The sequence below is a fragment of the Cyprinodon variegatus genome, unplaced genomic scaffold (genome assembly GCF_000732505.1).
Source record: "Cyprinodon variegatus isolate N-32 unplaced genomic scaffold, C_variegatus-1.0 Scaffold1091, whole genome shotgun sequence".
NCBI lineage: Eukaryota > Metazoa > Chordata > Actinopteri > Cyprinodontiformes > Cyprinodontidae > Cyprinodon > Cyprinodon variegatus.
The window spans coordinates 2,421-11,456 of NW_015151544.1; the positions used below are offsets into that span (position 1 = coordinate 2,421).

General features: G+C 40.0%; 1 protein-coding gene across 1 annotated transcript in view; it reads right to left on the reverse strand.

Annotated features, from left to right (window-relative positions):
* myo18b (myosin XVIIIB) overlaps nucleotides 1–9,036 on the reverse strand; it is a gene marked incomplete at its 3' end in the record, with an annotated part of 75,746 nt that overhangs the window by 2,048 nt on the left and 64,662 nt on the right. The window contains exons 24-32 of the mRNA XM_015400295.1: nucleotides 8,927–9,016; nucleotides 8,734–8,853; nucleotides 8,533–8,638; nucleotides 8,109–8,233; nucleotides 7,869–8,023; nucleotides 7,550–7,673; nucleotides 3,107–3,307; nucleotides 2,914–3,024; nucleotides 166–270 (exon numbers count right to left, since the gene is read on the reverse strand). Of these exons, the coding sequence (XP_015255781.1) occupies nucleotides 166–270; nucleotides 2,914–3,024; nucleotides 3,107–3,307; nucleotides 7,550–7,673; nucleotides 7,869–8,023; nucleotides 8,109–8,233; nucleotides 8,533–8,638; nucleotides 8,734–8,853; nucleotides 8,927–9,016 (1,137 nt within the window). The remainder of the gene's footprint in view (nucleotides 1–165; nucleotides 271–2,913; nucleotides 3,025–3,106; nucleotides 3,308–7,549; nucleotides 7,674–7,868; nucleotides 8,024–8,108; nucleotides 8,234–8,532; nucleotides 8,639–8,733; nucleotides 8,854–8,926; nucleotides 9,017–9,036) is intronic.

The window sequence follows — 9,036 nt, forward strand, 5'->3', positions numbered from 1 at the left end:
GTTGATGTTAAAGGAGAACGCCGTTTTTTTAGATTGGGAATCACTGTCCCCCAGACTCTTCTGGGGGACAGTGATTCCCAATCTAAAAAAACGGCGTTCTCCTTTAACATCAACTCTGTGTGATCTTTGTATCTTGTCTCCATGCGTGTTTGGGAGGGAACTTACCTGCTCACACAAAGTTGCAATGAGTCCCTCCAGGTCATGCTTCTCATGAATCACCATCTGCTTCTCCTCATACTCCTGCTCCAACTGCATCTCCAGCTGCTTGAGCTGCACAAATCCACACATACAGTATAAACATCAACGACTGTCCTGCATGGACATTAGTATGACTAAAGAACGATTCTCTTTGAGAAAACTTTAACTTTGCAAATGCAAAAAAATAAATAAGTCAGTTAAATATTCATAAAAATACACTAATTAAAAAATGCACTAATTTAATAAAGTTTTCTTAATGTTGAATCCGTTTTTGGATTAGATTTGTCATCCAAATTTAATTTAGAAACCATTATCTCTGTTTGTTGCAGTAAAACAACAGAAACAAAAAAAGAAGGTAGATGTAAAATAACTTCTTTAAATAATGTCTTTTGTAGGAGGAGCTAAAAAAAAAAACATAGGTAGACTTAAAACTGATCAAAAAGGCAGGCTAGGCAGCTGAGGTGATCACAGATATCCTAATAATAATAATAACTTCATGGCTGCCATTGTGTACAATTGAGGATCCAAGCATGCAGACTTCTGCAAACATTTGTAAAGTAATGGTTGCCTCTCCTCCAGGCTGTGGACGTATTGTCTAGGTTCTGGGAATAATCCAGAATAATCCGACAGTCACCTCCGGGGCATATTGCTGAAAAAGAGAAGCTTGGACAAATTGGTCCTGCAGAACTACAGGTCATCTCAAACGTCCCATTCATCACTAAGATTCTTTAAAAAGTTGTGTATTAACCATTAAATGCCTTCTTAATAATAAACAGCTGCTTTGATGTCTTCCGGTCAGGTTTCCATGCCAACTACAGTACAGAAACTGGCCTGATTAAGGTGTTCAATGACATTTGAATAAATTCAGACTGTGGAAGAACCACAGTGCTGGTATTATTAGACCTCTGTGCAGCGTTTGATACTGTTGATCACTTGATTTTATTAGAGCGCCTGGAAAACTGGGTCGGCCTTTCTGGTACCACACTGGGCAGGTTTAAATTCTACCTGAAAGACATTAACTGCTATGTATCAGTAGAGAACTTTAAATATGGGGTTCCTCACGGCTCCATTCTGGGGCCGTGACTGTCAGACCGTGACTGTCAGCTGTCCCAGCATGCACTGTGGCAGCAGCAGCTTTTAAAGGAGCGCTCACAGAGCTCCAAATATTAAGTTAAAACTTCTCTTTTCTGTTGCTGTTTTTCAATAAAAGTACGTTTGAAGATCATTTGAGGTGAGAACATTATACTTTTAAACGGCACGTTATCGCCCATTTACCGAGTAATAAAAAAAAAAAATCTGAAGTTGAGAGAACCGTGGCAACCAGCGAACCTTCGAGGTTTAACTCTGAAGTCAAAGTTAAAGGAAAAGTCCGGTCACATTCAAATTACAAACTTCTGAAAGTACTTTAAATATGAAATTATTACATATTGTTCAATAAATGATCAGTGTTTTTAATTAAGAGTAATTTTGATTTGAATGTGCTTTACTGGAGGCATCCATGTTTGTCAAAGAACACTACTGCCACCTACTGGTTTGTGACGTCACGGTGCGGTATCAGCTGTTGATCAAGTCCCAGTGCTGTATCTGGTGTTTGTCACAACGTGCTATTATCCAAGTCATCTTGAAAACATTCTTCTTCCAAATGTTGGCTACATATTACGGGTTTTTTTCTCTGGCCAGAAGTTCAATGGCAAATCCTCCCTCTTTGAGTTGGCAATCCAACGACCAACCCGTCCGTGGAGGATCAGGAATCAGAAACATCAAATAACTTTTTTTTTTTGCACTTTTACCCAATGTATTCCAGCATCCAGCTGCCATGCACGTGAGCATTGTCAGTTTCACTATAGCTCTGGTGAATTTCAATGGTGAAATCTTCAGTAATTATTGTTTATTGCAGATGTGTCTAGTAGTTCCCATTGATTTTGCTTGTAAAGCGGGGAGAATGGCGCTAGGCTAACCGCACCGTGACGTCACTGCTGGCAGATGGTGTTACTATATTTGGGCAAAAATGGTCGCTCATTAAATAACCGCAAACATATTCATTTTAGGTATAAATAATGATCCAGTGGTTATTTTTTTGCTGACCAGACTTTTCCTTTAAAAACCCATTTGTTTAGAGCTGCATTTGACTGTTGAAGTTAAACTGTTAACTGAGCTATTATTAATTTAAAGTTGTGATCCAACTCTCTTATTTGCTTTACTACCTGCTTTACTCCATTCTTTGCTAATGCTTTTTTCTTTACTTGCTTTTATACTGATGTTATTTTTGTTGTATTTTATTTTTGAACTCATAAAACACTGAATGTTTTTTGTACTGAATTTTCTACATAAACAAACTGGCCTTTCCTTGTGTGTACATAGTAACATGGTTAAGTTGATTTTCACAAGTTCATTCAAGTTTTTTTTATTGAAATATGCTTGAGTTGAATTTAATTATTTTTGTAAATAAATTCTTACACAAATGGAAATTATTATTATCACATGTCCTACACAAAAACCAGTTAGGTGTGTGTTCACAGAACAACATATGACAGTGGAAGTCATATGAATAAATATCATAATGTCACAAAGCATTTAACTGCATAACATGATAGATGAAATGATAAATATTATTATATATTTGTTAACAATATAATAGGAGAATCCCATATGAGAGTTCATGAGAGTAACATTTGTCAGACAATTAAATGTGCATCACCTTTATGCAAAACCCACCCTTCTTTGAGAGGACTTATGGACATCCTCCAGCTCTTCTTCTTTGTCCTCCAACTCTTTCTGATGCATCTGCTTCATCCTCTCCATCTCTATCTCAAAACGCATGTGGATCTGTTTGATAAAGGATATAAATGAGTTGAGACAGCGAGCAGAAAGGGTTGGGTTATCTTTCCTCCTGTACGCTCTTCAGCACCTGCTGCTGTTGCTGAATTTGGGCGGAGAGTTTGGCCATTTCTTCAGCTCTCTCGCTGGCTTGGCTCTCCAGGAGACGAATCTGTTTCTTCATGTCAGGCACCGAGTCTGAGGCGAGATCAACCGGCAGGCTGAGGTCTCTGATCTGAGCACACAACTCCTCCTTCTGCTTCTGCAGGCGACTCACCTCTGACTGGCTCTCCTGTATACACAGAAAAACACACAGTGTGGAGGCTGGTGTGGCTTCTAATAAAGCACATAAATACAGTAGAATATAGAAAGCATGATGTTCATTAAGATGCAGTCTTTTGAAGCACAGTTTGGATTAAAAAAAGGATTTTTATTTCGACTTTAGTGATTTACAATCCAACTTTCTCAATAGGCAACACAATAATGTTACCTCCTGTTCCCCAGGCCTCTTTTTAAGGAGCAAATAAAGTCATTAAATCTTCAGAACTACAATATTTATTAGAATTATTTTGGTACCAAAATGAAAGGAATACTCCATGGAATATCTCACACGAGTCAGTGGATATGAACCACAGCTGAAAATTAAATATGAGATGGAAATATTTCAACCTGGAGAGACTCACACAGAGAAAAGACGCAATTAGAAAATATTCCATTTATTTATACAGGTAACACAATCATATTTTTACAAATATTTCCATAATTATATCCGGCTGAGTGCGAGGACTCATTGACTCTATGCAATCCCTTGCAATGAGCATGCATTTAGCGACAGTGGAGAGGAAAACTCCATTTTAACAAGAAGAACTTCAAGCAGAACCAGGCTCGGTGTGAGCGGCCATCTGCTGAGGCCGACTGGGGTTCAAGGAGACAGAAGCAGAAAGAGACATAAATGAAATAAGGTCTTTGGCGCTCCGGCCATGGCAAAAGACTTCAATGCTGTGAATAAGCATTTGCTTGGATGAGTAACCTAGCAAGGGATTAAAGTAGTTTTCTTTCGCAGCCTGGACACTGGTGGTGGAATAAGCCAGAGGGTGAGTTGGACTAAGAATGAGGGAGAAAGAAGTTAGGCCAAGAGCTAAATGAAAGGGATCTTGAAAGATGATTGGCTTTGGAGAGAAGGTGCTGCACCGAGGTGATTGGCTGGAGCTGAATGAGGGACCTCGCAGGTGGTTCAGGTGAAGCTGATAAGAGCCTTCCAGATTTAATTTCCCCTTAATCTTTATTTCTCTAAAGGAAGAAGTTTCTATCCAAATTATCAAAGACACCGTATTGGTGGACCTAACCATGATGTAGCAAACTTCATAAAAAAAATGAAAGTATAAATATTTGAAAGGAGTATTGTGCAATAACAATAAAAAAGTTATCCTCCAGACTTTATCCCCGTCATAGGGTGAGCCAGAAGGTGAGAGCGATGGATCCTTCCTGCGTTCACACCCATGGCCAAGAAACTTTCTACTAGACATGAAGCTGAATCTGCTGCCACTGCAAACCTTCTTTCTTTTTCTTTATTCCTTATCCCTACTTTTCTTTTTTTGGCGGGCGGTAAACAGTAGCTAGGTCAATACCGCGATCAAAGAAATCTTTATGCTGCTCGACACACCTGAGGGGAGCAGCTTTAACTTCTAATGCGTAACACATAATGCATCATTTCATGGGCATTAGGCTGCCATGCATTATGAATAAGTTAGGCTGTTGTTGGACATGAGTTCTGGACTTGTTATGAATACTCTATGCATAAAAACGCCCAAAATTAAAAAAAATACATAGAAAGTTCAGCGTATGCCAGCGTTTTAGGAGATACTGGCTACATCGGCAAGGTGTGACATTAGCCTCGTGAGACCATCCTGATCTCGCGAGCTTTCAAGGTTTCACTCGCAGATCAGTCTGGAGACTCTCTGTTAAGGAAAATTTGGAGCCGTTCACCAAACGAACGTCCAATCAACGTTGGCTTTGAGGCGGGTTGAGGTGTGACAAAATGAGAAGCGCGACAGTTCAGTCTAAAGAACATGGCGGCTTCAGCCGATGAAACTAGCATTAGCGTGGCTATCGAGCAAGTTTTATCGGAATTACAGAGTATTTCTTCACTGAAAGAAGAGTCTCCCGACTGGTTTCGGCTTGTGGTTGTGTTTTCGTCGTCCCTCTGTTAGTACGTCATATGCTTCTTGATCTGATTGGTTTATTTGGCCCCTCTATCACCAACATAGGCCAATCAGCTAACCAGTATTTTCGCCCCTTCCCAAAATTACTTCAACGGAAGGTTTCCAGATGGATATGCGGAGCAAATCCATCTGGCCGAGTCAGGTTAGTGTGACAGGGCCTTAACATGGAAATTGGAAGAAAAAATAAATGCAATACAGAAAAATTTTAAAAATACAAATCAAAAGTTTCTGAGAGTAACTTTACCGCTTTCCCTTAATTGTACTGTTTTGTATTGTTTCAAATGTTTTTTTTTTATTCAAAATTGTCAAATGTTTTTATTTTTATTTTATTTTTGTAATTATTAATTTATTTCAGATTTCTCTTTTTCTTCTCTTCACTTCTGGGGGCGGGCTTTCCTCTGTAGTGAGGAGTCAAGATGTGTTACTATCGGTCTGCTGGATGTTAGCAACAATATTGTATTAGTTGAGAGGAGAAGTTTGTTTTGGGCGTAAGGTGAGGATAATGTGATCTATAAAACATAAATCTAAAGAATTCAATTGTTAAAACTCAATCTGAAGAAGAGACAAATGAACAAAAAAATAATATAATCCATGGTAAAAAACAAAAAATATTAAGCTTGAAAAAATACAATTGAAAAAAATATAGAAGAAAAAAAAACAGTTAAGTTACACTTGAAAAGTATTTTTAAAGAAGAAGTTTTTCAAAGTTTCATTCCTGTATTTTTTTCCCTCAGATTTCCATTTATAGGACATTTTCTTTTTGCAACAATAGTGGAACAAAATTCCAGCTTTTATTGTCTCTGCATTGAACCCATCCCCATGGTGAGGAGTGGGCTGCCATCATGCGGGAGCAGTGTGGGGTAAAGTGACATTGTCCAGGGACCCAGAGTGGCAGTCTGTGGGAGTGGGGCTTGAACTCAGAACCTCTGAGTCAAGTCGGGAGCATCTAGGGTGTTATCGTGTCAAATGACTGATAAAGTTTTAACTGATCAATAACAAAACTGAAAAAAATCTGTTCATGGTGAACAAAGTTACTTTTAGACCTTGATATAAAGGGGGAGAGCTGGGTAGCGCTGTGGCTAACTGTGCTCAGTGGCCTCTTGTAGCTCGGTCAGTTAGTCATATTAACCTCCACTACTTTTGAATTTGTATCAACAACAACCATTCGCTTTCTACAAGTAGAATCACTGTTGTTTTCTTCGTCAAAAATCTCTACTTTTTCAGGACTTTAGGAATTAATAAAAATAAATCTTCATAAAAACAAATAAAAATAAGCTGAGACTTTATTTGTCATCTTGTCAAATAGGCAGAGCTCAGTCTTAGAAAGCAGCACTTTCCTTCAAGACTGACGATGATTGTTTTCTACTTTCCGCTACTTTAGATCATCAATGAAATGTAAAATAATAGATAAATATAGGTAATAAAATGTTGAGACTCCAAAAGAGATTTGATCCTTAACAAATGGGTGCAATACAGTTTGTCCAAGAGGAGTTGCCATATGATGACCAGATCAGGTACCTACACCGCATGTCACTACCCGATACTTCCAGAAGGCACGATTATTTCTGCGCATACGCAAATAGATTTACATCTGGGTGTCCATAAATAATGTAATTATGGTACTAAACCTACTTATTTCTATCCTTAACTCACTAAAGAATACTAATACACATCTGTAAAAAATGCTTTATGACTTTTTTAAGACAATTGTTTTGCTTTTTACATTTTTTTTGTTAAACCGCTTCTCTGACGTAATTATGGGACACGCTCCGAGCAGTCCGGCAAAATATGATTAAACCATGTTTATCTGCATTTTAGTTGTTTCTCTCTTTAGATTACGCACTATATAACATAATGTTAACATGTAAGGAAAACTCAACAAAGATAAATCCAAAGCCGAAACAGTTAGCCACAGGAAGTAGCGTAGTTTCCCATTTCCGGTGCAGAGACGACTGATAAAATAAAGGTTTTAAGACATTTATTTTCTCAGGAAATACATTATTAACCTCTAACACATTATATTGCATTTAATTTACTAATCTGGGGGAAGGAAGGCATCATTTAGGTATATTTAACAAAATAAAATCGAGGATAACCTGGATGTATATCGGGATGCACAAATGAGCTGATGGCGCCTACGCAGAAAGGATCGTGCTTCCGGGACGGATTGGGTAGTGACACCACACTCCCCTCATTCCCTCCATATTTACTTACTGCTAAATAAAAAGTCACATAATATCCTCAATGTTTGGGGTTTGACGACATGTAGAACAGGTTGGTGTTGTGAGAACAAAAACATTACACAAACACACCTGTAGGCTGCGCCGCAGGTTGAATACTTCAGTCCCCAGAGCTGAATTCTCTTGTAAGACTTTTTCCTTTTGCTCTCTGGTGTTATTGGCTTCCTCTAAAGCCTGAGCCAGCTCATTATCAAACCTGCAACAACACAGAGAAGCACACCAATAACAGGCAGCAAGGGAGTTTGCTGGAAGGGAAGCATTATTAGTAGGAAACACTTTCGTTAACACTGGTATTGTTGTTCATTAGTCAACTAGAGATGATGATGATGATGAAGGCGATATCTTTATTTTATTAGCGGGATGAAAATAAAGTAGTAAAGGGAGGGGGAACCTTCTCTGTTTGCGCTCCAGTTCATGCATGCGGCTCTGCAGGGCATCGCTGAGCACTCTAGCATCCTGAAGGTCAGAGGTCACCCGGCGGCAGTGACGTTTCAGCTCCAACATGCTCCTCCGAGACTGCTCCAGCTGGGCCTGCAGTGCTGCGACCTGCGCACATTCACACCATTACACACGTGTGGGAGAGTTAATCTGCTTTCAGCGATGCTGTGCACGTCGGCGTGTCCTTTCTCACCTTGGCGTCGAGCTGTTGCCTGGTCTGCCTCTCCGTCTCCAGCTTCTCCTCCGTCTGCTTCAGTCGCCTGCGGACGAACTCCACCTCCGTCTGGCAGCACTCCAGCTGCGTGGTGAGTTCACCCTCTGAATGATGGGACACACGGGTCTTAATTTGTCAGCCTGAGATGTCTTGAGTCTTAGTTCATTAAAGCTTTTGTTCTCTCAGGTGTTGCAGAGGCCAGGTCACAAACCTTCCATCAACAAACTTGAAGTAGCTGCAGGAAAAAACTTCCTGCAGTAAAACCTAAGGTTTGTTTTAGATTCCTTTGCACTATGCAGAAATGTCCGAACGATTTTGTCTTTTAAAGCAACAAAACTTCAGGGTTTTGTTTTTTTTTCTGATCATTTTGTTTTCCGTCTCGGCAACAATATATTCCCCACACCTGTTGCAGCTCCTCTCTGATTTGCAGCAGCTTGAGCTTTCTGCTTCTCCTCCTCCAGCTGCTTCTCCAGGGTTTCCATGGTAACTTTAAACTGGTCCAGCCGAGCCTTGGGGAAGTCAGAAATTGAATTTTTAGTCAAAGTAAACAGCAGAAATTAAAAGTTATCACCACAGTGAGTGTTGGTTCTATTAGCAGGCCAACCAGCAGGTCTTTGTTCTCCCTGCTGAGTCGAAGTCTCTCCGCCCTCTCCACATCCAGAGCCTGGCCCACCGCATCTCCACGGAAACGCTCATCGCTTAGCTCAGATGTCACAGCCGTAACCTATACATACAGATCATAGTTATAGCATTGTGGGTGTGTAGAGTGGGGGAAAAGGTTGTGCTGCTTCCCAAACCTTGGTCTCCAGGCTGTCTGTTGCCTGCCTCAGCTCATTTCTCTCTTTCTCAGACTTCTCCAGGCGCCGCCTCAGAGCTGACACCTCATCCTTTAGGAAAACGAAGGAGA